The sequence below is a fragment of the Mya arenaria genome, chromosome 3 (assembly GCF_026914265.1).
Source record: "Mya arenaria isolate MELC-2E11 chromosome 3, ASM2691426v1".
NCBI classification, from domain to species: Eukaryota; Metazoa; Mollusca; class Bivalvia; order Myida; family Myidae; genus Mya; species Mya arenaria.
Genome location: NC_069124.1, coordinates 70,728,093 through 70,753,821, shown reverse-complemented (window position 1 = coordinate 70,753,821; position 25,729 = coordinate 70,728,093). Strand labels below are relative to the sequence as shown.

General features: G+C 38.2%; 1 protein-coding gene across 2 annotated transcripts in view; it reads left to right on the top strand.

Moving 5' to 3' along the window:
- LOC128226697 (probable E3 ubiquitin-protein ligase HERC1) overlaps window positions 1-25,729 on the top strand; it is a 62,918-nt gene that overhangs the window by 11,839 nt on the left and 25,350 nt on the right. For both annotated transcript variants that reach the window (XM_052936677.1, XM_052936676.1), the window contains exons 15-48: window positions 150-314; window positions 1,476-1,631; window positions 1,916-2,051; window positions 2,222-2,404; window positions 3,249-3,428; window positions 5,193-5,396; window positions 5,637-5,757; window positions 6,027-6,217; window positions 6,585-6,704; window positions 8,285-8,335; window positions 9,331-9,462; window positions 9,690-9,937; window positions 10,133-10,336; window positions 10,479-10,599; window positions 10,791-11,031; window positions 11,717-11,940; window positions 12,801-12,892; window positions 13,058-13,588; window positions 13,781-14,020; window positions 14,128-14,211; window positions 14,461-14,588; window positions 15,147-15,331; window positions 15,874-15,950; window positions 16,108-16,271; window positions 16,547-16,688; window positions 16,881-17,067; window positions 17,742-17,834; window positions 18,010-18,123; window positions 19,626-20,336; window positions 20,638-20,824; window positions 21,410-21,609; window positions 21,834-21,968; window positions 22,276-22,444; window positions 22,711-22,850. In XM_052936677.1, coding sequence (XP_052792637.1) covers window positions 150-314; window positions 1,476-1,631; window positions 1,916-2,051; window positions 2,222-2,404; window positions 3,249-3,428; window positions 5,193-5,396; window positions 5,637-5,757; window positions 6,027-6,217; window positions 6,585-6,704; window positions 8,285-8,335; window positions 9,331-9,462; window positions 9,690-9,937; window positions 10,133-10,336; window positions 10,479-10,599; window positions 10,791-11,031; window positions 11,717-11,940; window positions 12,801-12,892; window positions 13,058-13,588; window positions 13,781-14,020; window positions 14,128-14,211; window positions 14,461-14,588; window positions 15,147-15,331; window positions 15,874-15,950; window positions 16,108-16,271; window positions 16,547-16,688; window positions 16,881-17,067; window positions 17,742-17,834; window positions 18,010-18,123; window positions 19,626-20,336; window positions 20,638-20,824; window positions 21,410-21,609; window positions 21,834-21,968; window positions 22,276-22,444; window positions 22,711-22,850 — 6,256 coding nt within the window. The remainder of the gene's footprint in view (window positions 1-149; window positions 315-1,475; window positions 1,632-1,915; window positions 2,052-2,221; window positions 2,405-3,248; window positions 3,429-5,192; window positions 5,397-5,636; window positions 5,758-6,026; window positions 6,218-6,584; window positions 6,705-8,284; window positions 8,336-9,330; window positions 9,463-9,689; window positions 9,938-10,132; window positions 10,337-10,478; window positions 10,600-10,790; window positions 11,032-11,716; window positions 11,941-12,800; window positions 12,893-13,057; window positions 13,589-13,780; window positions 14,021-14,127; window positions 14,212-14,460; window positions 14,589-15,146; window positions 15,332-15,873; window positions 15,951-16,107; window positions 16,272-16,546; window positions 16,689-16,880; window positions 17,068-17,741; window positions 17,835-18,009; window positions 18,124-19,625; window positions 20,337-20,637; window positions 20,825-21,409; window positions 21,610-21,833; window positions 21,969-22,275; window positions 22,445-22,710; window positions 22,851-25,729) is intronic.

Below are 25,729 nucleotides of genomic sequence, written 5' to 3'. Positions count from 1 at the left end.
CTTACAGGTACAATGATGAATTAATAACCTAAGTTCTAAGAAACAACCTATAGCAAGAGTTGTTTGTTGATAGAGTATAAGCACATATTGTTATTGTATTGTTATTGTTTAAATACTGTCCGAAAATATACAATGCCATATATTTACAGATGATGCAGTTGAACATGGTGTTACACAGCCTACAGAACAACAGCCACATAGCAGTGCTACTGGGCCTGAAGCAGACCAGGGCAGCCAGTCTACAGTTCACACCAGACCTAAACCTGACACAGATGCTTATGAAGAACTTACTAAGGAATCTCACTTTTGAAACTGTAGGTCTTTTATCGTGGGATTCTTAAAGACTTAAAGAACCTCAAAAGATTAAAGAACTTAGTGTGAAAGATTTAAATATCAAAACATTTATGCTTAATGCTTTGTAAATGCAATTTGAGGCTTGAACTATTTAGAACTTCTTATTTAAATGTATTAGAAGGTAATAATGCAGACAATGCTTGGATCATCTCATTACCCAATTCATAGGGGATATTATGATAGGACGCTTTTCTGGTGACCTGTATCACATCGAGTTCGGTGTGTAAACACGGTTTCGACGGATACATGTTTACTCACCCAACGAGACGTGATGCAGGTCACCAGAAAATCGTTTTATCATAATATTCCATTTATTATATACCTGCCTATTTAATTACTCCTTTTTATTTTTCGGTTTCAATTTGAATTAAATATAATGCCATCTGTCAAATGCGTGTATGTATTCGAATGTGTTACATAGTTTTGTGTAATGAAGTCAAGGGAGGCTAATTGTCATTTCCTGTAATGAAACGCGGCCATTTTAAACAAAGTAAATATTTGTGGGATTTTTTGATGATCATAATATGCAGAATTGAGGGAAGTTTGTGAGTCAATATTTCTATCGATGACGCGAATTCGCCTATTTCTTTGTATTGGCGAGCTGCTCATATTTATGATAATAAACATGGATAATGCAACAATTTATGAAGTTCGAAATGGCAAACAACTAGTTCACTGAAGCATGTGTGAAGTAGCTGTCTAGATAGATTGGAAGTGTTCTCTTCTCTGTGCTTATCCTCATGGTTTTTTGAAGAACATGAGAACCATGCTCTTAAATATTAACATGCTTCTGGAGCGTGAGTCAAGATTGCTATTTTTAGCAACGCGGAAGTAGTTCCGACATTACAAACGGTACTCGCATGATACGGAATCAGAAAACGACAGTATCATGATACAGATTTTTCAATACGGCGTGCTGTATTTTCACTGTTGGATATGGAAAAGGAAATTGATAGGCATATAATATACTGGTATATTATGTTGTGTTGGCATGCGTTTCAATGACTAGAAAGAAAGTGTATGTGTTATTGTGATATACCACATATTGACCCAAACCCAATCACAAACTGTGAACTATCAGTCATCTCTACCAGAGTATATAACAGTTACCACCATTCCAGGAAATGGCTCTTCACCATGTAGAGACAACCTCTGACACAGGTGAGGCTAGCATGTACCAGCCCGACTCCTGCTGTCCTCAGCTACATGACCTCCTCTCATCTATACACAAACACCTGTTTGCCTACTGCACACAGGAGGAACACACACAACCTACTGTAAGTAAAGCACCAAACAGTATAGTGGTATCTGTTGGAGAAAAACAAAGCTAGATTTTACTGCTAAATTTTGTATAGTAAATTGTGTAGAAGTATTGTGCTGGTGTCCAAAATGTCACTAGCATATACTAGTTCTTGGGGCCCAATTTTACATGAGATTGTTAGCTTTCACAAATAGCGTACAATAAAGCCATAGTTTATACATGTACATTCATGTTACAATGTACAGCCAGAAGTACATACATGCATTCAATAACTAATTATAAATTCTTTCACTTTCCCAGTATGATGGAGTGATAGAGCTGATCCAGGAGCACATATCTCTAATCCTGCCTCTGAGCTCCGAGCTGCTCTCACAGTCAGCTCGTATACTGGGACACTGCCAGGACAGGAAACTGCTCATACAGGAACATGTACTCGGTAAGGCTTCATTATAAGAATAGGTATAAAGTAATTCCATATATTGTAAACACATGAAGTTGTCATGCACTTTGTCAGGTTCAACAAAAATTGTCATAATCAGAAACACTACAAAGCCATGTTGTTAAAAAAAGTTTGTGTATGAAATAAATGTTGAATGTTTATTTTAGACATCCTGTATGACTCACCAGTTGGAGCGATGCTGTTCCATCTACTGCATTCCCTCCTGCTGATTCCCCAGTGGAGAGTTGTCCCCCTTCTCAACTCGCTGCTCTCCCTTCTCTCGAGACTCGACCACCTCTGTAAACTCCTCACAAACATCGAACGATACGAGAAAAGGGAACTTGAACAATGTATGTTGAACCAGACTACTACCAGTAACATTAATTTTTATATGAATGATATTGACAACATGGTTCTAAGACAGGTTTTAAAAAGAGCAAGATGCTGCAGAAAAGAGACAGGGTGATAAGGTAGAAAAGGGTAATTTTATCGGGCTGTGAAGAACATTTAATATTACATGTATGCCATAATTAGATGCTATAAATATAACGAATATGCACTATTTGTACTTTTAAGGGGTTTTTTACCCAAAAAGTCAAATGAAATACCACATTTAAATGAGCTGCTGTTGCTGCTTTTTTTACATAAAAAACCCCGCAATTGTTTTTCCCTTCTCTTGTTTAAACGTGGGAAAGTATTATGTTTTATTTAAACAATCATAATTCTTACACATCAATGACCTTCATTTTCCTATAAATTCTTATTTTTGCAAAACTATGTGTTACACAAGCGGTTAAACAAAACTGAGTGGCCTAAGTAATCTAAGTAAAAATCATAAAAATGGTTTTAGGCCTAATCCCCCAGTTATATTAATTGTATATATTATTATATAAAAAGCTTTAAAACAAAACAAAGGTCCTTAGGATGCTTATCATTCAATTCTAAAATGGTAGAAGGGTGCACATGCTGTACACTTTTAGAGCAAAAGGTGGTACCCAAAATGGGCAGGGTGCAGCACTATTGTATACCTACTTAGTTAAAACGCTACTACAACATAAACATTATATTAATTAGGTTATGTTGATGTTATATGATACATTTAAAATTCATCATATTTCAGTGAGAGTTGTTTGCAAAGTTTGGTTTGTGATGGAATAACTTTGGCTTGAATTTCCTATTTTATTTTTGTTTCAGGTTTCAACTCTAGCATGTCCGCTTTATGGTTGGTTGACTTAGAAAGGGTGTGCTCTCTTCTGATTGGTCATTGCCTTGGCAGCATGTTGCTGGGTCCACCAATCAGTGAAGCTGAAAATATGTCAGCGGCCTGGCTGGAGAACAAAATCTTCAGCAATGGGCTGGAATCCTTGCCAACTGGTACACTATTGTTTAATGCTCTTGAGTTAATATGTTAAATGGTTAAGCATTTGTATTATAACACAAGCTATTTCTGGTTAATGCTTATTTTACAGGCAAAGAGTGTTACAATAAGTCATTTTAAAGCCTGCTTTGTGTCATATGCTTATATGCTTAAAAATGTTTATCAATCTAATTATGCCCCCCTTCGAAGAAGAGGGGTATATTGCTTTGCACAGGCATGTCGGTCGGTCGGTCCGTCGGTCGGTCCGTCGGTAGACCAAAGCTTGTCCGAGTGATAACTCAACAATCCCTGGACGTATGGTCATCAAACTTCACATGAAGGTTGGGCCTGACCAGTAGATGACCCCTATTGATTTGGGGGTCATCGGGTCAAAGGTCAAGGTCACAGTGACCTTTAATGGTAAAATAATTTTAAAGCTTGTCCGAGTGATAACTCAACAATGCCTGCACCCATGGCCCTCAAACTTGATATGGAGGTTGGGCCTGACCAGTAGTTGACCCCTATTGTTTTTGGGGGTCATCATGCCAAAGGTCAAGGTCACAGTGACCTTGAATGGTAAAAGGTTGTCCGAGTGATAACGTGACAATGCCTGTCCCCATGGCCCTCAAACTTGACTTGGAGGTTGGGCCTGACCAGTAGCTGACCCCTATTGTTTTTTGGGCTCAATGTTTTGGGGAGTCATTGGGCCAAAGGTCAAGGTCACAGTGACCTTGAATGGTAAAAGGTTGTCTGATTGATAACTCAACAATGCCTGCACCCATGGCCCTCAAACTTGACTTGGAGAATTGGCCTGACCAGGAGATGACCCCTATGGTTTTTGGGGGTCATCTGGCCAAAGGTCAAGGTCACAGTGACCTGGAATGGTAAAAGGTTGTCCGAGTGATAACTCGACAATGCCTGCACCCATGGCCCTGAAGGTTGGGCCTGCCCAGTAGATGACCCCTATCGACTTTGGGGGTCATCAGGCCAAGGTCAATGTCCCAGTAACCTTTAACGCAAAAAAGTTAACAAATCTTCCCCCACTGATTTCTCAACAATGCCTGAACCTATGATCATTAAACTTGACATGGATGTTAAGCCTGACCAGTAGATCACCCTTATTGATTTTAGGATTCATAGAGCCAAAGGTCAAGGTCACAGTGATTTTGAATGGTAAAAGGTTGTCCGAGTGATAACTCAACAATGCCTGAACCCATGGCCTTCAAACTTGACTTGGAGTTGCATCTGACTTGTAGATGACCCCTTATGATTTAAGGGGTCATCAGGTCAAAGGTCAAGGTCACAGTGACTTTGAACGAAAAAAACTTGTCTTGTGATAACTTGACAATGCCTGCACCCATGGCCCTCAAACTTGACATTTAGGTTTCTGGTGACCAGCTGATGACTCTGGATTTTGAGTTCATAGAGTCAAAGGTCATGACGGTCATGACACACTTTATCCTCACACTTTAATGGTCATAATCTTAAAACAGCAACAAATTAGCTGTCATTTCGGTCCATGCATATTTCATTCAATTGTCCATATAATCCTGACAACATGGCGCTCAGGGGGGGCATAATGTTTGACAAACATCTCTTGTTTAATTGGAGTTGATATTTCTCTTGAACCTTTTGTATTTCAAAAGATTCTACTCTACTAGATATATATGAGGTTTCCAAAGCTTATACTGTTAGAGCTCAAGTTGGGATACACAACGACAAAAAGCTGTGGATAATGGTCAGTTAGCTCACATACCATACCCTACATAAACCTGTTTCAGGGTGTGAGGATGTAGGTGAGGAAGTAAATCAGATAGTGTCATGCCTACTGGAGTTCCCTACAGAGACTGCGGGTCACTATGAGCGATTGAGTGCAACAGAATGGGAGAGGGACACTGACTGGCTTCTCAAACTGGGCTGTCATGTGCAGGAGGACAGCGTGGTGGCCATACACAGCCTCATGGTGGACACGGCTGAGAGCCTGGGTATGTATAAAAATTTGCCCATTACTAGTAGTGTGTGCCAGATTTTACAAAAATGTTTTAGCCAAATATTCAACTTTGATTGTCATTCCTACTGTTTTGATTGCAAATTATGAATACAAAAAAATTATGGTATAGTGGTGCTCCAGCCTTGTACTGTTCATTATATGGAATCTTTAGAAGAATGTGCTGTAATAAAAAAGGACCATGAACCATGTGAAAACAATACCCCTCTGCTTTCAGACCTTGACACATGTGATGTACGTGGTGACCCTGTGCTGGAGTTGGTCACCCGCTTCACCCTGGCTGCAATCCTCAAGCACACCAACACAGTGGAGCAGGCTAGGAGTGGCAAGATTGGCATGTAAGCGAACACTTGCTTAATGGATTAGTTAAAAGAGGATCAACCACCTTGACTTATCTAAAATGAATGTCTTGCTAGACATTTTTTTAAATGTTTAATTGCAAAACATGACACTTACTAGGTCATTTAACAATATTTTACAGTTTTATCATGTTTTATTGGTATTACGATTTTCAAGGTCTGAGATTAATTTTTGGAAAAAGAAAGTATTAAATTGATATTTGGTATCTTGAAAAAATGAACATAGATGGACAACTCTTTGCTTTCAGTGATGATGCCAGCTTCATATCAGCTGTGCAGGAGGTTTATCGTCTACGCCTGTACCTAGTTAACCGTCATAAGTTCCAGGTTGCCGGGAGTGATGGAGAGAATGCTCCCCCAAATCTGTCAGCAGACTTGGACACGGGGGAGAACTCAAGACTCCGCAATGTAGACATGGAGAATGGCCATGACACTGATGGTTTGTATCTATTTGTATTTTGTCTGTCCAGGTGACTGTATTCCAATGGATGTTTTTAGCTTTAATTGTAATGCTATCTTTGAAAATAATTTGACATTATCCTGAAAATTAAGAAATCTCATACTGTTCAACTTACATTCTTTACTATGAAAAAATTGTAAAATGGTCTGTAAGCTTACCATCATTTTTTAAGGAAGGTAACTGGGTAGTTATAAAATTAAATGGACTGGATTATGCGTTTATAGGCTATGGCAACTATGCCTACAAAATTCGAATCTATTGGTCAACTAAATTTTTGTTGGCAAATTTTCATTTGTTAATAAATTAGTTTATATCCATTCATCCATTCTTTATTGTTCCCCCATAGATGAGAGTGAAGACGCTGAGACAGTAAGGCCAGATAGCGAGAGTTCTTACCAGGATCTGTGTGCCGCCAGCCTTAGACGAGCACTCTTCCTCATACTGGCTGTCAAAACTTACTGGACTGGTGAGTTAGTTCCTCCAAAACATTTAGGATTTGATTTTATTGAAACAAAAATGTAGGTCTGTATTGTGCTCGAAACTTAGAATGATGATGTGTCTTATGAGGAAAAGTTAGCGTCTTGAGAGGTGAAGGTGAAAATGTTCTAACCTTCTTCATTCAATGTCATTTAGAACCTTTTTGACAATATAAGTCTCCATGTTCTTAATTATGCCCCCTTTTGAAGAAGAGGGGTATATTAGTTTGCACCTGACAGTCGGTCCATCTGTCCGTCCGTAGACCAAAGCTTGTCCGAGTGATAACTCAACAATTCCTTGACGTATGGTCATCAAACTTGATATGAAGATAGGGCCTGACCAGTAGATGACCCCTATTGATTTTAGGGTTCATCGGGTCAAAGGTCAAGGTCACAGTGACTTTAAATGGTAAAAGGATTGTAAAGCTTGTCCGAGTGATTAATCAACAATGCATAGACCTATGGTCATCAAACTTGACATGGAGGCTGGACCTGACCAGTAGATGACACCTATTGATTTTAGGGTTCATCAGGTCAAAGGTCAAGGTCACAGTGACCTTGAATAATAAAAGGTTGGTAATTTGACAATGCCTACACCCATGGCCCTCAATCTTGACTTGGGAGGTTGGGTCTGGCCAGTAGATGACCCCTTTTGATTTTGGGGCTCATCGGGCCAAAGGTCAAGGTCACATTGACCTTGAAGGATGAAAAGTTGTCCGAGTGATAGCTCGACGATGCCTTCACCCATGGCCCTCAAACATGACATAGAGCTTCGGCCTGACCAGTAGATGACCCCTTTTGATTTTGGGGGTTACCAGGCCAAAGGTCAAGGTCAAATTGACCTTAATGATAAAAGGTTGTCCAAGTGATAACTGGACAATGCCTGCACCAATGGCCCTCATACTTAACTTGTGGGTTGGGCCTGACCAGTTGATGACCCCTATTTGTTTTGGGTCAAAGGTCAAGGTCACAGTGACCTTTAACACAAAAGAGTTAACAAAGCTTCTCCCAGTGATATCTCAACAAAGCCTGAACCTATGATCATCAAACTTGACTAGGGGATTGAGCCTGACCTGTAGATGACCCCTTTTAATTTAAGGGGTCATCAGGTCAAAGGTCAAGGTCACAGTGACCTTGAACGCAATAAGCTTGTCTGTGTGATTCCTTGACACTGCCTGCACCCATGGCCCTAAAACTTTACGTGGAGGTCAATGCATATTCCATTCAATTGTCCAAATTTTCCTGACAACATGGCTCTCAGGAGGGTCATAATGTTTGACAAACATCTCTTGTTAAAATTTGAAGTCAAGTCAATATTTTATTGGCAGATACATTAAATACATTGCCATAACACTGTCAGAATAAACAAGCAAGGTCACAATTTCTCAAATTATCTCATATTCCTTATAACAGCATCAAGCTCAACACCAATTTTATTTGGTATAATTTGTGTTATATTCTCATTCTATGTACTTTGTAATACAAGTAAAATTAAGTAATTTGGCTAAATGAAACATGTGTCTGATTTTTCAAGAATTTTGGTCCAGATGTTTGTGGTTTTCGATTTCAGTGCCATCTTCACCAAAAGAAACAAGAACAAATGGGAAACCTAGTGATAAAAGTAAGTTAACATATAAACCATTATGGTGTTGCTTTTAAATTTTTGTATACAGATTAACAGGAAAGATAAATATAAACATCATAAATGTGGTGTCATGGATACCAGAAATCTAAGTATTGCATTTGATAAGATATCAGTATCATTTTACAATTATCAATGTGAATTGCTTCGAACTTCATATGTGCCAATCTACAAACATTTTAAACAAATTTGATGTTTTCATGTGCTATGTGAGTTGAAGTATTTTTCTGCGTCATAAATACAAATATTTTTATCCGATCTTCATGTTACTAGGTCAGAATATTTGTCAGCATGTTGTTTATGACCGATGTAAATATGGATCATCTCTTGGAACACGCTAGGCCGAATATTACGACAAAATGTGTTACCTCTTATTCCCATAACAAATTCATCAATAAATCTAGAAGAAACTCAGTCAGAAAGAATCTGATATATAGGACCAGTGTGTATATGGGTCAACTTCGGTAAAAAAAATAGGTAAGTAGGTCAAATCAAGAAAAAATGCATTTATAAGTTCAACAGTGATCTTTATGAAACTCAGTCAGAATATTTATCAATATGATATTCACGGGTCCAAATATAAGTCACTTAGTCAAATATTAAGACAAAACATAGTGTTAAAATTTCTCATTCTGAATATTTCTCAACATGATGTTTAGGACCAGTGTGAATGTGGGTCATCTAGGGTCAAAATCTAGGTCAGACCAGTGTGTTTATTGGTCAGCAGCAATTACTTTTTCCTCTTTAGGAACTTTATTTTCATAACACACCCATCTCCACTGAAAAGGTAAATCAACTTGTGTGTATTTGAACACTACACTTTAAATACAACCTTTAACTGATCCATAATCTTGATCAAAACCCATCTAATAATTGCTTTGCGACATAATTGATATAATTTGATTATTTCATGGAAACGAATTAATCCCCGTAATACTCCTACAGTCATCCAACATGTACATGTTTTTATCAAGGGGAGAGCAAGTCCGACACTGAGCAAGGTGTTGTTCACAAGGGAAGCTACCCTGATCTGCAGACCCTGGACCCCTCTAGTGCTGAGTTACTTCACCGCGAGGGCAGTGCCACACCTAACCCATCAAGTACAGGTAGTTAAGAAGTGGTCTGTATTTCAAAAAGCTGATGATGTGAGATTTGGTACATTACTGAATAAGCTCAAACTCTTTATTTTGCAAGCCGTATTCTGCTTTTTGATTCAGTAATCTTCAATAATTTAATCTGTCGTTAATTTTTAAAACAACGTATTTTTAGGGAAAAAAGATGCATCAAATAACTTAAGGGATATGAAGCATTTTACAGTTAACTTTCTTTACAGAAACAAGAACATTACTGTCACTACAAAAAGTTAAACAAACCCTGCGAAGGCTTCGCTGGCACCACCACCACTCAAAGCAACTTGCTGGGCTGAAAAACCTTCAAACTGAGCAAGGCATAGCTGGGGAGCTGTGTGCTTTCATTAAGGGAGAGTCTCAGTCTCAGAAAAGGCCGACAGGAGTTGCAGCCCCTGATGTTTCGTACAAGTCTGTGCTGGAGGCAATGCAACTGCAGAACAAAAGAGCAGAGGTACCAGACACACAGTTTATGCAAGACTGATTCTTATTCATAAAATAAGAATAATAAATAAAAATTAACATTTGTTACATTTCCATTATAGTTTCAATCCATCAGACTTAAACGGACCAGTAGGGCATGAGAAATATTTAACATTTTTATGATTTAGACCAGTGAAACTTACCATTAACTTGTACTCCATTCTAGAGTCGACTGTATGCATTGAACCAGATCCGGGAGATCTTGTCAGCCCACAAGGAGAAAGAAGAAGGTGCAGGGCCTCCAGTCCAACCCCAAACCCTGTCCACCCTGCTATGCTCCGCCCATCTCTGTCTCCTGGCTGGGTGCTTTAACCTTGGCCTTACACAGGGACCTGAAGGCACAAAGATTCAACGACTTTCGTACTACTGCGTAAGTCCTTTTTGTTATTTCCTAGTTTTGCATGAAACTAATTGTAGATACACATGGAAAGAGGCAGATAGTTTTAAAAAACATAATTCACTTAAGTAAACTAGTATTCAATTTTATTTCTATTTTGATCCAACAATTTCAGGATGGTGTGAGGTCAGCCCACTCAGAGACCCAGAGAGAAATCCAGATTGCTGCTCATGATATCTATGAATCTCTCGTGCTAGGACTGCTGGACATTGTTAGATCTGATTCACTTAGTCTAGGCAAGTGCTCATTTTACTGATCATAAGCTGTAAGTTTTCTGGAAAGTAATCATTTATTTGATCATTAGTCACTTAGCTTTGCTCTGACTTAATCATTATATAGCTGATGTTGTGAGCAATTTAGCTTTGATCAACTTCTACACATTTGAAGATCTTGTTTATGGTTAAACATTTAGTGTTGTCTTTTTCAGCCTGCAAGCACCGAATGATCCTGGTATCTCTGTTTTCATTGAGCGTGAACTACCGGGCTGTGGACATTTCTCTGTTCACAGCCTGTGGTCTTTTGCCTTCCCTCTATGATATGGTTGGGGTGGTTACGCCCATATTTGGTTTTGTGCAGCCCGTCAATGGCAGACTGCTGCAGTCACATCTTGCCATCATACTGAGGGTTGCCAGCTTCAGATTGGTCCAGATTATCACACTCACTGCAAGGTATGTAAGAGTGAAGGAGCTGTGTCATTGAGATACTGTTTATATGATATTAAATGGGCACTAAGTTTGATCATTAAAATACATGTATCTGTATCTTACAGGACCTTTAGGATGATTAATACTGAGAGATTGAGGCATGCTGTGACAACAGAAATATCTTTTGCAAAAAATGGATATGAAGAAATTATGTGGATTGCTTGATTTTTAGTTTTTTGGTCAAACCAGCCTTGATTTATTCACAATTAGAACAATTTTACAGTAAATTGAAACGCAATATTTATATAAGATCTCCTTTGGAGCATCATCAAAGCCGTGCTTCACGTGCACAATTAAAGAATAAAAATGTGACTAACTTACCGTACTAAAAGAATAAATTAAATATAAAAAAATCTCTAATTCGAAGGAACGGGCATGCATTGCATTATTTTATGTAAATTTCAATCATCATGAGCATCATCTAACAACAACATTAAAGTTTGATGTCGTGATATGATGAAAAGACTATTTTCAAATTTCTCTTAATTCTGTAATAAAAAATATCTTTGGTGAAACCTTGCATACCTGTTTCAGATAGTTTAATCTCTTTTTTAAGTAAATAACAAATAAATTGCATGAATGGTTTTGAAGTTATATGAAAAGTCTACAATTTAGCACCATTAGTATGTAAGATGTTTTTTTGTTCCAGCCTACACTGCAGTGAGCTGACCAGTGGGGTGTTACAGTCTGTCCTGGACCTGTTGTGGCTGCAGATCCACCGTCACCTTGACAATGCCAGTAGCCATGGTAACCAGGTGGCCAACTTCCTGGGTTTTGTCCGTCGGGTCATCCTTGCGCCCAACATACAGCAACTCCTCACAAACAGGCGCTGGACAGACATGCTCATCTCTGTACTCCGGGAGACAAGACATGGTTTGTAGAATGAGATGTTTATACACTGCAAATTACTTGCATTTTTAGGGGATCATTAGATAACACAACAAATCAGTTGTTTTTGCCAGAGCTTTTTCTAGGGTACCCGCAAGGGGTGATATGCGGCCCATTCCCAAATCCATTTAGCCTTTAAATTGAGACAAAGTCCCAAGAAATTGAACACAATTCTACAAAATTGATACAAGTGAAATAGGAAAAAGTTGATGAAATATGATACGGTAATATAATTGGATTTCATGTTGAAAATGTTATCTTTGCAGTAACTTGAAAACAGTATTTATACATAAAACTTGGTACACATGTTGACATTCACTTGTATATAGCTAGGCTCTTAACTCTGACTTTGATATTTGTTGAGTAATGCCCTTTTTAAACAAAAACAAAAAAGCTTTTTTTTACCGTGGCAATGACTAAAATGCTGTTGAAGGTGTGCAGATGAAACTTAATACGCATGTTGACAGCGACAATATGCACATGTATATAAAGGCCCATAACTCTGACTTTACTAATGGTGGGAAGTGCCCCTTTTTCGCCAACACAGTGATTAAAAAACTTATTGTACTTACTGGCATAACTAAACAAAAAACAACCAAGATATTCGAATTTATCTTGGTTTATATGTTGCCAGAGACAATTTGCACATGTATAGCACAGCTGCCTACTCTGAATTCAATAATATCAATAGAATAATAATCATCAAGTTTTGCCCCGTTTTCCACAAAAACAACAGAACAGTGTTAGTGTTCTCTCCATGGCTCTCTTTTTTATACTAGATAATTTAAAATTCTTTTAAAATTCTGAAACAACTGCCCTGTTTGAATGAAATAATCTTAATTCAGGTCACAGTCTAAGGACAAAGCTAGCTGCTCTGCAAGTTCTAGAAAGCGTGCTTCCAGCTTGTGACAGTAAAGACACCGATTTCCAGAAACAGGTAAATGTAAAACCAGTTTTTGTCCTACTGTGTTTTATCTTACAGAGGATTTTACATATGAAACATTTTATAAAGCATGCCATTGTAGCTCAGTTGAAAGTCAATCGCTTCCCATTTACTTTGGTACACAAGATTGTCATTGAATACTCATCTATTCTTCTTCAGGTGGTGTCAGACCTGCTCATCTGCCTAGCAGACAACATGTGGAGTCTCCCCCTGGATTGTGCCATCATGAGCGCGAGGTTAGAGGAGCTGTCCCTCATACGAAGAGTTGAGAAACTCAAGATAGAGGAGTCAAGCACAGATCAGCTGAAAACCAGTCAGTCAGATATCCAGTCCAGCAGCAGGTTTGATTCCCCCAGGTCCAGCTTTTCAGATAATATTGTCACTGAATCTGGCCGTTCTCGAAGAAAGGGGAGTAAGTATGTAAGAAATGACTCCATGGGAGGTAACTCTAGTGGAGAAGAGCAAACTAGAGGAGATAACAACATTGCAGAAGTGAGCAGGAGTGGTTCCATTGTCAGTGGGGATATTGACTTTGATGATGAAGGGCTGACAACATTGGATGTGTCCTTTGACCTTGAGAAGTGTGTGTGCTGTACTGTGGAGAATGGACATACACTGGTACACAGCATTGCTGGAAAGGGGTATGGAGTGGCCTCAACACCCATCTCTTCTGGGTGTTACACTTGGAGGGTAATTATTAAAAAAAAAAGTGTCTTTTCTCCAACAAATTAAGCCGAGTTCATTCTTTCAAATACTGAAATACTTAAAAATATAATGTTTTAATATCAAAGCAATAGATACTAACTGTTTCGACATCATAGTAAAAAGCCTTATGTTAAATTAACATTCTTGGCGGTACAGTTCTGATATTGTTTTGTACAGTTCCAAGTCCTGAAGGAGAACAAGAGCAATGAGGGTACGTGTGTGGGTGTGTGCCGGTTACCAGTGTTAGACTATGGGCACCGGTCAACATCAGACATGTGGCTGTACCGGGCATACAGTGGCAACCTGTACCACAATGGGGAGCAGGCCCGCTCTCTCACAGGCTTCACACAGGCAGACTACATCATCTGTGTACTTGACATGGACTCCAAGACTCTCTCATTTGGCAAGAACGGAGAGGTAAAGCTTTACATCTTAAAAGAAGCTTAGATTTTTAACAATATGCATTATTTAAATTGATTTTCAAATGTTTAATCTTATAAATATTTACTGTTTACATTTTGTAGGAGCCGAAGTTGGCCTTTGAAGACATTGAAGCGACAGAACTGTACCCATGCGTGACCTTTTATAGCAGTAATCCAGGAGAAAAGGTAACTGTTTTGACTTCTTAGAGAACAAAAGTCATTTAGTTACAACATATAAATTTTTAATAGAAGTCAACAGTGATTCCCTGATAACAGACACTTTGTTAATAACTCAATTACATTGCAAACATTTATTTCAGATGAAGATAGTGACCATGCATATTTAGATAGTGAACAATGACCTGTTTCCATTGGAGGCCATGTGTGCCCCACCCAACACTGCCATGCAGTACATTCTCTACTGTCCTGTTTCAGATTAAGATAGTGGACATGCAGATTCAGGCAGTCAACAAGGAATTGCTGCCAGGGGAGCCCCTGTGTGCCCCACCTAGCACCGTCGTGTCCGAGGCCATGGTCAACCTTATACGAACTCTACATTCAAGGTTTGCACTGACTTATTTCTCTACCAAACAAGCACATAAAAATGATCATAATCATGTGGTTTATCATTATGTGATCCCCATTTAGAAAAACATGTGCAATTTAAAATATAGTCATTGCAGTCAATGTTTTATGTAAAATTATATATATATATATATATATATCATTTGTGTTGAAACAAATATTGAAACTGTAAATATGCATGCATTTCTAAAAGGCAACGTTCTTAAACCTAGGTGTATTTTGGTGTGCACCATACCTACATACATCGGTATTATGCTGAAGTTACTTTTTTTAAGTTAAATTTTTTGAGTGCATCATTATTTTTTTGATTCAAACTGCTTTATAGAAAAGAAAATTATTGTTTATTACATCTTGTAAGTTTTACTGTATTTGTAAGTCAGATATAGAAAATAGTAATAAATTCTTTGATTTACAGGGGAACTCCTTGTGGTAAAATAATTTATGTATTATCATGATTATAAAGTATCTTGATGGAAATGAGTCTCCTAAATAGTTTGCAATATCTTGTGTGTAATCCACAAACCCTAACGCTTCAGGCCTGAATGGACCGAGGTTGTAAATGAAGCCATCATCCAGGGTTTTAACAAGGTCAAGGACACTGACATGCTACAGGAAGTGCCAGGCATGAGCAGTAATCAGGGGAAAGAAACAAAGGAGCCAAAAGAGAACATTGAGCAGAAAAATGATCAAAAGGAGCAACAAGATTTCATGGACAAAGATGGTATGAACATTTCAGCTGATGAGAAGAGTGCTTGTATCAAATTGTTTTTATCTTGAAATCATCATTGTTGTGCTCAAGAATTGCTAAAAGAAAATGCTGGACATAATTACCGGAAATCAGAGCTCCAATAAAGGTGGTTAAATGGATTAAACTGCAAGAACAAAATGAAAAAAAAGCAATTGATTTTGATATTTTGTGTATTGAAACACATTGGGATTTTTCCGGAACATAATTCAATTTATTAGCATGCATATTTGTGAGTTAAAAAGATATTAATCAATTAGATTTTAAAAAGTTGAGTGTAGCCATTTCCAGACAGCATTTACTTCCCTTTACGATACACCGGATATCCCATTGGATTTAAAGGGGAGTTCACTGCATAGGAGATTGTCTTATTTTAACGGTTTAGCATCTTTTTTAGAAATAATAACTAAATAGGACTTCATTTATTTCGATACTGGCCGTTTTTATTGGTAAATACTTTATGCATTTGAATAAATACTCTTAGAAGAGAAAATCAGGGAATATAACACTCATTCCAGATAAAGAAACATCTAAGGAGACAATTGAGAAAGAGAGTGACCTGGATGATGACAACATCTCTCAGCTCTGCTCACAGGCAAGTAAAATGAATTCAGAATAAGATCAAACTCAAAACTTGTTAATTGTTATAGAAATCAATAAACTCACAGAAAACTAGACATTTCTGTTTTCCTCTTTAGGTGTGGCCATGCCTAGCGTCTCGGTAAACTAGACATTTCTGTTTTCCTCTTTAGGTGTGGCCCTGCTTAGCAGTGCTTGGTGGTGTGGACGCAGGTCTCCGTGTTGGAGGCAGATGTGTTCACCAGGGCACATCAAAACAGGGAACCATCCTGGGTGTAACCAGTCAAGGGGCCACCACTGTCAAGGTCCAGTGGGACAATGGGGACGTCTCTGTCAGGTAGGTGTAAGGACGGGCATGGTATACAGTCTGCACACCGTAACAAGTCTGTTTCATGAACCATCTATATATAAACAGTGACCAATTAGTGATGATTGTGTTATACAGGAGTTCAGCAGCTACATAAAACAAATGATTTCCAAGATTCAAAGGACTTTAAGACAGAGCACTGATTTTTTTTTTTTTTGGAAAAGATTATCAAAAAAGATTATTGTATACAAATGTAACATAGTTTGAGTATCAAATGTAAACTAACAGTTGCAACATTGTTGCAGTGATATGGCCCTGGCCACCCTGAAGCCGTACCCCTCCCCACAGTTTGACATCAGCCTGGTAACGGGCTTCACAGCCAAACACCTGGAGACCATCATGAAACTGGCCTTCCTCACACCACACACAGAGTCCAGTAAATCACAGGTATGTACCACCAAAGTCAAGACACCAATGGGTGATTGTCTAAATATTTTGCACTGCAAACAACTTGTGACTTTTTTTTGCAATGAAGATGGCTAAATACTTGAAAAACAAATTGATAATTGTATTTCAAAGATTCAGTTGGAGTGGATTGAAGCTACATATAGATCAAATGATGTGTGTCTCTCCTTGCAGTCAAAACCAAAGCCTGCCTTCCCTGTTTCGGTTATAGAGGGAGACTCCACAGCAGTTGATGAAGCCAGGGTTGTGCTGGAGGAGTCGGACGCCCTGATGAGGAAACTTGATGCGGATATCGCCCGGGTTCTTGACCAGGAGGAGCAGGATCACAACTCTGATAAGAGGGATGTTGTCAGGCAATCTGGTAAGTTCTGAATTCAAACGCAGTTGATGATTTAATAGAACAATGTCTTTGTTTTACCTCATGAAACAAAGTTTGCGAGGTATATAGTAGTGAGCTTGTGGGTCAGTTTTGTTGGTTTTGTGGGTATGATTACACATGAAAGGTTGGACAGATTTAAATGAATTTTGGTACACATGTTTAACACCATAAAATACTTGTCCTTTTCAACTTTGCCGTAATTGTGCTGTCTAGCAAATAACTTGTGAAAGGATTGGTTGATTTCAATAGTTTATGGCACACATGCTAAACACCATTAAATACAGGTCAAGTTTGACTTCGGTTACTAACCACTACTTATTTATGGAGTTCTGGTCTCTTTTCGACATGCAATTTGCCAACATATGGTGTCTGGACAAAAACTGATGAAAGGGTTGACAGATTTAAATCATGTTTTATATCTAATACATGTTAAACACCATAGAATACATGATTCCAGATGATAGATGTAAAAAAACAAAAAAAACAAAAACACATAAGACACTGAATAGTCCCTTCTTAATTGGGGGTAATTTGCCCTTAATATTAAATTGGTTCAGTTGCAAAACAGACTACAAAGAAAAGAATTGGCTTTTTGTATCTGTGATTTACAAATGTTAGCAAATGATTGTATTGCAACACAAGTTGTTCATTCACAGATTCAGAGTCCGGAGCCGACCTGAATGACAGTTTCCTGAGTGCATCTTCCACAGCGAGCAGTGGCACAAACCTGACGATGTCTGGCCTGCCAGGTATGGGGAAGGGTTTCATTTTGCCCACACAAGCCATTGAACATGGACAAGATTTTGATATGTGAATTTCAGCAAAACAAATAAATGAATTAGTTAGCTATGGAACACTTTTATGTGGTCTTCTATTCCAGATGTAATTATGTGTGAGTTATTTTTTTCTGTCCCTGTTTTGTAGACCTGACCTCCTCATTGAAAGTGTCAAGGAGCGAGACAGAAGACTCCTCCACCAGCCTTACTGCAGCTAGTAGTTTCCTCACTGCCAGCAGTCAAATTGATGCTTCCAAGTCGGGTAATAGGCTAGGATAGCAAACAGGTTGAGGGCTTGGTTAAATGCCTGAAAGGGAGCTGATATTTGGTGGAATCCATATTCTAATACTTTGCTGATATAGTGTTTTAGTCTTAGTGTTGGAAACGTTTCTTTGATGTAAGCACATACTTTATTCTTCAAATTTAGGCAGTCTGGACAAAATTAAATGTAAATGTCAATACCTGGAGTGCTAGTTTCAAACTAAAACTACTTATCACATACTGCTGTTAATACTATTGTGGGACTTGTAATACAAACAACATAATTTTAATAGCATGATTATCATGTAGATGTATGAAATGTTTTTCTTTCATGCTTTTCAATGAAATATGGAGTTTCATCCGTGAACTAACAACAGTGGAAATATCAATTTGATATTTTCACTGCAAAATAAGGAGTGAAAATATCAACTTTCAGAACTACTTTTAAAATCCATTGTAGTTTCCTCCCCTTGATCAAAACAGAAAAACTTTATTAGAAAAATGGTTATCACATTTTCAAACGTTTTCTTGATCTTGAAGCTGAATGTTTGAACATTTGCTTTCATACCAAACAAATTGCACAAGAAAACAACTTTTCAAACATAAATAGAATGTTATATCATCGTTCAAATGTATTTTGAATTGTTTGTCGTTGTAATACGTAATACTAACTTCTTGGAAAATTCACACTACAATTCAAAGATTTACTGATTTTTTACCCCACCCACGCCTCACAATTTGTCAAGATACTAGCGTGGTCCTCATCATTACCTGGAAATCAACCTGTCTTCAAGTAAAACAGACTGGGGTCTGACAGTAAAATGACTGAATATCCATGTATCATAAAACACACTCTAAAACTAAGAAAAATGTTTTATATTCAATGATTATCTGCAGTTGTTTTGCTAACACATTTGATCTTTCAAATTTTCATTCAAAGAATGGCAGCATAGAAATTTGGTTATGTATATAAAACAAAGAAAAATGTTTTATATTCAATGATTATCCACAATAGTTTTGCAAACACATTCGACCTTTCAAATTTTCATTCAATAAATGGTGGGGTAGTAATTTGCTATGTATTCATGCCCCGCTTAAAATAAACGTGTTTTCGTTATTTTGTTTTAACATAGATGCACTAATATAACTTCATTGATTACTTTTCATAAAATCTTTGCACTATAAAACGAGAGAATAATTTACTATAAAAAAGAATTTCAGAGAACTTTTTCTCAACAAACCAGAAATAAAGAATTGACAGCTACGTCATCTGCAATTATATATGTAGAATTTGCGTGAGGGGCGTCCCACGTGTTACGGCGTAAAAAAAAACACCCTTTTCAAAAAAGGGAGTAATTAAGAAAATAAATTAAAATACTAATTATAACTTTGAAAATAAGCACAAAAGAAACAGAAAAATTGTTTATTTCTGTGTAAGCACGTATTTTATTTCACGAGTGTCATAGAAAAACATATCTTCACAATATTATTTATTACTTTCAGAATCAAGACACCAGAAAGCATTGCCTGCAGGTATAGACACAACAAGAGATGCTATCACTTCTCAAACGCAACTGAACCAAACAGCAACCAACATCTTTGATAACCAGGAGAACTGTTACGATGGTCTGCTTGTGCGTTCCCTACACCAGGAAACAGATAGGGGCGACAGATCTCCTAGCAGCTCTGGGACTGAACGAAGCCAGGAGGATACATCCTCGAGAACAGGGTTGGAGATTGTGGGCCACAGAGTTAAATTTGCTGAAGATCAAGAAGGTGTTGGTTTAAAGTCTGAGAATCTAGCTTTTGATGTTCAAAATCAAACTGATGGAGAAAATGATGCTGAAGTGCAAGACAAGCTTATACTCAAGGAGATTACTGCTCTACAGTTCTCTTCCATCCAGATAACAGCTTTGAAGGCAGTACAATGTGTCCTGTCCAGCCAGAAGTATGGTGAAATGCTGCTGGTTCCCAAGTCAGACCTGGTGGCAGACAGCAGCAAGGCCCTGGCTGATGGAACCGTCATACGGAAGGATGAGGAGATGAAAGGGGTGATATGTAGCTTTATGAAGCGGCTCATCCTTGTAGCGGCTAGCCCCTCCCCCTTCAGGAGGGTGGTCGGTTTGGAAGAGTTGGACAGGACACGCGCGATGCTCCACAAGCTAGCCATAGAGAAACATGCAGAGGAGAAGACTAACCTCCGTGGGCTCAAAGGTACAGCATGAAGCTAATGTAATGGTGTGTTTAAAAGTGAAAATATAATATTGTGAGATAACATTGCCTGTTAATATGTTAACCAAGTAAAAGTTTTTTTTATATCTTGGTAACTCTTTGATACTTTATCATGAAAATAATGGTTAAAATTGAAGCTCTTTGCAGAAATTTATTTATTTAGTCCCTCTTCATTTTATCACCGTATATTAATTTAGGAGAAAGGGGAATGTTTTGAAAATTTGGGATTATTGCTTTGCTGAAACAAAATAAACATCACATGAAGTATTTACTAAATTTCCAGAGAAGTACATGCCCATACTTTCATGCCCACCCTCCTACCAGTCAAGTGTAGAGAGACTGGCACCACCTCTAGCGACGACAGTGCCATCCAAACCCCCACTTACCCGCCTGTGCAGGGGCCAGGACCGCACCACTGACCAGCAGAGGGCTCTTATGCAGACATCCATACTCCAGTACATTAGGGCTGGGTAAGTCACTGCTATAACAGCTCTCCATCAGTCAATAATTTAAAAGTGAGGAATTAATGCTTATGTTTTAAAATGCACTCTTGCTTCAAAATGAGCAGTACCACAATTAATTCAGTTGTTTTAATTAAACAAAAAGGATGAATAAATGTCAAATCAATGGTTCTTATGAAGGATTACACGTTTAATTTGAAAGAAAGGTGTAGAAAACATGTTTTTCTATCTTATGAGACAATAGTTGATCACTGTAAATCTTTTAGGACCCACCAGTCTTTTTAACAATTGTGCATTTTCAGCTTTTAAATACATGGTTACAATCTTGATAGAGTAATAAATATTTTCCTATAAATGTATTTTTAGTAAGTGATTGAAGGTTTATCAATCAAAATTTATGTTTGTTATACATGTATATGTATTGATTTTAAATATGAGTACCACTTTAAATTAGGGAAGAACATTCTTACATGTGTGTAGGAATTTTGCAGATCTTGCTGTTTAGGTTTAATACTTTGAAATGTTTTCCAAACCAATCATTCCCATAGGATTCCCATATTCAAGGTCTTAATTGGCTTGTATGTTTATACACAGGAACCCAGAGAGTAATGCATTACGCGGTGGTCGTGCCCGAAGCCTGCCCCACTATGTGAACCGTACCCAGCAGGATGGCACAGGTCACCCGAGCGCCCACACCAGCCAGCTGCCCTCCCTGTTCACCCAGGCCCTTGTCAGCGTGCCTACACCAGCCCCACCCCTCCGTGGACCACCACCACCACAATACACCACTGCCGGTGGGTAGTGTCAGAATCAGTTTGATTATTTTGATAATTTGATTATAATAGGTGATTTATACATGTGTTTAGTTGACAGTGTTTATGAGACATGATAGTGTTGCCTACTGTGCGTTATAAAGAGGTTTGATTGTATAGTGTTGATCTTTTTCTATTCAAGTGTTATAGGGTCTTACTCCTGTTATGTTTAACTGTTCTTTGATAATCATGCTGCATGCTTGTAGGAGCCAGCCCTGTGTTGCGGCACAAGCGTCGAGCCCAGCGCACCCCATCCCCTCCATTGATGCCCCCAATATACACTCCGCTGATTGAGATGGGCTTCACCTCTTCACATATAGACCAGGCTGTAGAAGAAACAGGTGAGGCTTTGTCGTCTAGGATGTGATAATTAGAGAAATTTATCAGCAATTGATATTAAAAAATAGCCGAATTATCACATATGTATATACAATATTGAATAAATCCTTTCTTGTTTTAAACAATGGCCTATGTGATGCACAGTTAAAGTAAAATGTCTTGAATAAAAAAAAGTGGCATCAGTGGACCCAAAATAACTTCTTTTATTCACAATAAAGAATGAGAACACACCATTTAACAAATATTCACCTGTATTATTAATCTAACATTTATTTTTAATAAAGAACATGAGTGTTTTTTCCTGTACAGGTATAGACCAGTGGGAGGTGACATCTCAGGCAGTGAACAACTTGGCCACATGGATGATAGAGCACCCACAGGAAACGACCCTGCCCTCGACCTCCTTGGAGCCCGGACCATCCACCAGGGAGCCTACGGTGCCCACTGAGGTTGCCATCAGCTCTGACAGGCCCACCAGGTTTGGGGTTTGACTTTTGAAAAAGACAAAACTATTGATAATGTTACTATAGGTTCACTCCTAAACAAAACTTCATGCCTGTGTTGTTAGCATGATAAACTGCCTTTCAATAACATTAAGAGATGAAAAACATGTTCTATGTGTCTATCTGGGTTTAAAAATATAAAATTATTATGCAAAAATTTAGTCTTACCATCTGTTATAATATATATTTACTTGAATAAACAGTTCCTGGATAGAATGTACAATCTATTTATCTCCACTAGGACATCAGTGAGTGACGTGGTGGATCTGTCAGAGTTCCTAATAGAGGAACTAGAGGATGACAACCCAGGTCTGATACGGAGACCAAGAAGGCTAACCCGAACACGGCACCTTGACATACGCAGCTTCCTTTCCAGTCTTGGTATGAACCATTGGATTTATACCTCTTTTAAGTTCTAAATAGTTGTCTATGTGTTGATAGCTATGGTGATTATGTGTAGATAGCTATTGTGTCTATATGTAGAAATCTATGGTGTCTATGTGTAGATAGCTATGAAGTCTGTGTAGAAGGCTATGGTGTCTATGTGTAGATAGTAGCTATGGTGTCTATGTGTAGATAGCTATGGTGTCTATGTGTTCATAGCTACGGTGTCTATGTGTAGATTGCTACAGTGTCTATGTGTTCTTAGCTATGGTGTCTATGTGTAGATAGCTATGGTGTCTAAGTGTTGATAGCTATGGTGTCTATGGGCCGAATTCAGAACAACCACTCTCACTCACGAGTGCTCGGCTAGGCCACTTGAACAGCACTCGAGGATTGATTGTGAATACAAATTGAATGAGTGTGAGGGATAAATGTACATGCCAAGTAGAAAAGGTGAAATATATCAGATGTTGGAATAAATAAGAGACATCCTCGCTCCCAGAACATATTTAAGAGACCGGGATAATCCATTGAAGTACGTGTGCTTCAAAAACGTTGCCTTCTATAAAAATCAAATTTTCAAAAGGAAGCGCCAATCATATATTTGTTTTGTTTCGTAATGATCTTGAACGCCCAGCAAACTTGATGGTTGTGTTTCATCGATGGCTGCAAGAACATGCAGCTAAATGTATGTGAAGTTAGCAGCCTAGCGGCGTGAACTTGGCGGACTAGCTGCCTAAATTTGTTCTCTATTTCAAAGTTATTGTTTATGCGCTTAAGTGGGAAATATGATAAATCAATGTTTTTATTCATACATAATTATAGCGGTCTTAAATTGTTTTCAAAGCATGTTTATATGAGTTTTCCTCTAAAACAATGCTAAAATAATGTTTTTCTATGCAAAATTCATCACGCTGGAGCAATTTCTTTTTATCAAGCATTCCAGCGCCCTACTGTGGCGTGTAGTTAGCAGCCTAGTGGCCTAAAATTCCCAAAAACTCAATCCACCAGCCCCCCAAAAGGGGGAAACGCTAATATTCGCTAAAGGATGTAGATTTATGAATATAACATTTAATTTATCATTGTTTTGGAAAAGAACTCATATCAAATGCTTTGAAATAGGCAACAATTTTAGGCCGCTAGGCACATGAGGCAGCTAGACCGCCAGGCCGCTAACTATACGCCGCTTGGTCGCTAGACATTACATACACGGTATTAGGCAATGCTCATGTTCATTTCAGATCGTGGTCAGAGAATTGATATGTATTTTCCAGCCGATACTCAGTTGGATTATTATCATCATCATCATCATCATCATCATCATCATCATCATCATCATCATCACCACCTCCACCACCACCATCACCACCAACAACAAAAACATCATCATTATTATTATTATTATTATGCCCCCCTTCGAAGAAGAGGGGTATATATTGCTTTGCACATGTCTGTCGGTAGGTCGGTCGGTCAGTCCGTCGGTAGACCAAAGCTTGTCTGAGTGATAACTCAACAATTCCTTGAGGTATGGTCATCAAACTTGACATGAAGGTTGAGCCTGACCAGTAGATGGCCCTTATTGATTTTATGGCTCATTGGGCCAAAGGTCAAGGTCACAGTGACCTTGAATGATAAAATGTTGTCCAAGTGATAACTCAACAATGCCTGCACCCATGGCCCTCAAACTTGACTTGGAGGTTGGGCCTGACCATTAGATGATTTTAGGGGTCATTGGGCCAAAGGTCAAGGTCACAGTGACCTATAATGATAAAAGGTTGTCCGAGTGATAACTCAACCATGCCTGCACCCATGGCCCTCAAATTTGACTTGGAAGTTTGGCCTGACCAATAGATGACCCCTATTGATTGAAGGAGTCAAATGTCAAGGTCACGGTGACCTTGAAAGCAAATTCAACAATTCCTGGACCTATGGTCATCAAACTTGACATGAAGGTTGGGCCTGACCAGTAGTTGACCCCTATTGACTTTGGGGGTCATCGGGCCATAGGTCAAGTTCACAGTAACCTTTAATGCAAAAAGTTAACAAATCTTCTCCCAGTGATATCTCAACAATGCCTAAACCTATGATCATCAAACTTGACATGAAAGTGGGGCCTGACCAGTTGATGACCTGTATTGACTTTAGGAGTCATCGGGTCAAAGGTCAAGGTCACAGTGACCTTGAATGCGAAAATGTTGTTCGAGTGATAACTCAACAATGCCTGCATCCATGGCCCTCAAACTTGACTTGGGGTTACGTCTGATCTGTAGATGACCCCTTATGATTTTAGAGGTTATCAGGTCAAAGGTCAAGGTTACAGTGACCTTGACCAAAAAAAGCTTGTCTGTGGCATAATGTGTGACAAACATCTCTTGTTATTATTATTATAACTTAAGTTGTTTTTCACTCCGAGGTGTAATTACCCCATAAGAGGTAGATTCATTCGCTAATTTTATCCATGTGATATTTTAAATTAAGTGTTTTCAACTTTCATATTTTTTTAAACGTCAAAGACCGCTTTATGCAGACTACAAAAGCAAAATTATATACCAATACATATTTAAATCAAGTGATACAATGGAAAGCGGATACATATTTAAAACAACAAAAAAACATGCATTTAAACGCATTTTGCAACAGTTATTTACAATCCAAAATGTTTATTATTATTAACCAAATGTTTTAAAATGTTAAGTGTCAGAATAACAATTATTGTCATTTGTTTGTCGCCATATCTACCAATAAGGTACCCAAATCGCAAATAAACATACGCTTACTGTAAACATCACCATAGTCAAACAGGTAATCCGCTATGATCATGAAAACATACATGTATTTGTACTGTATTGATCACTTGATGAAGTGGAGTGTTAGTG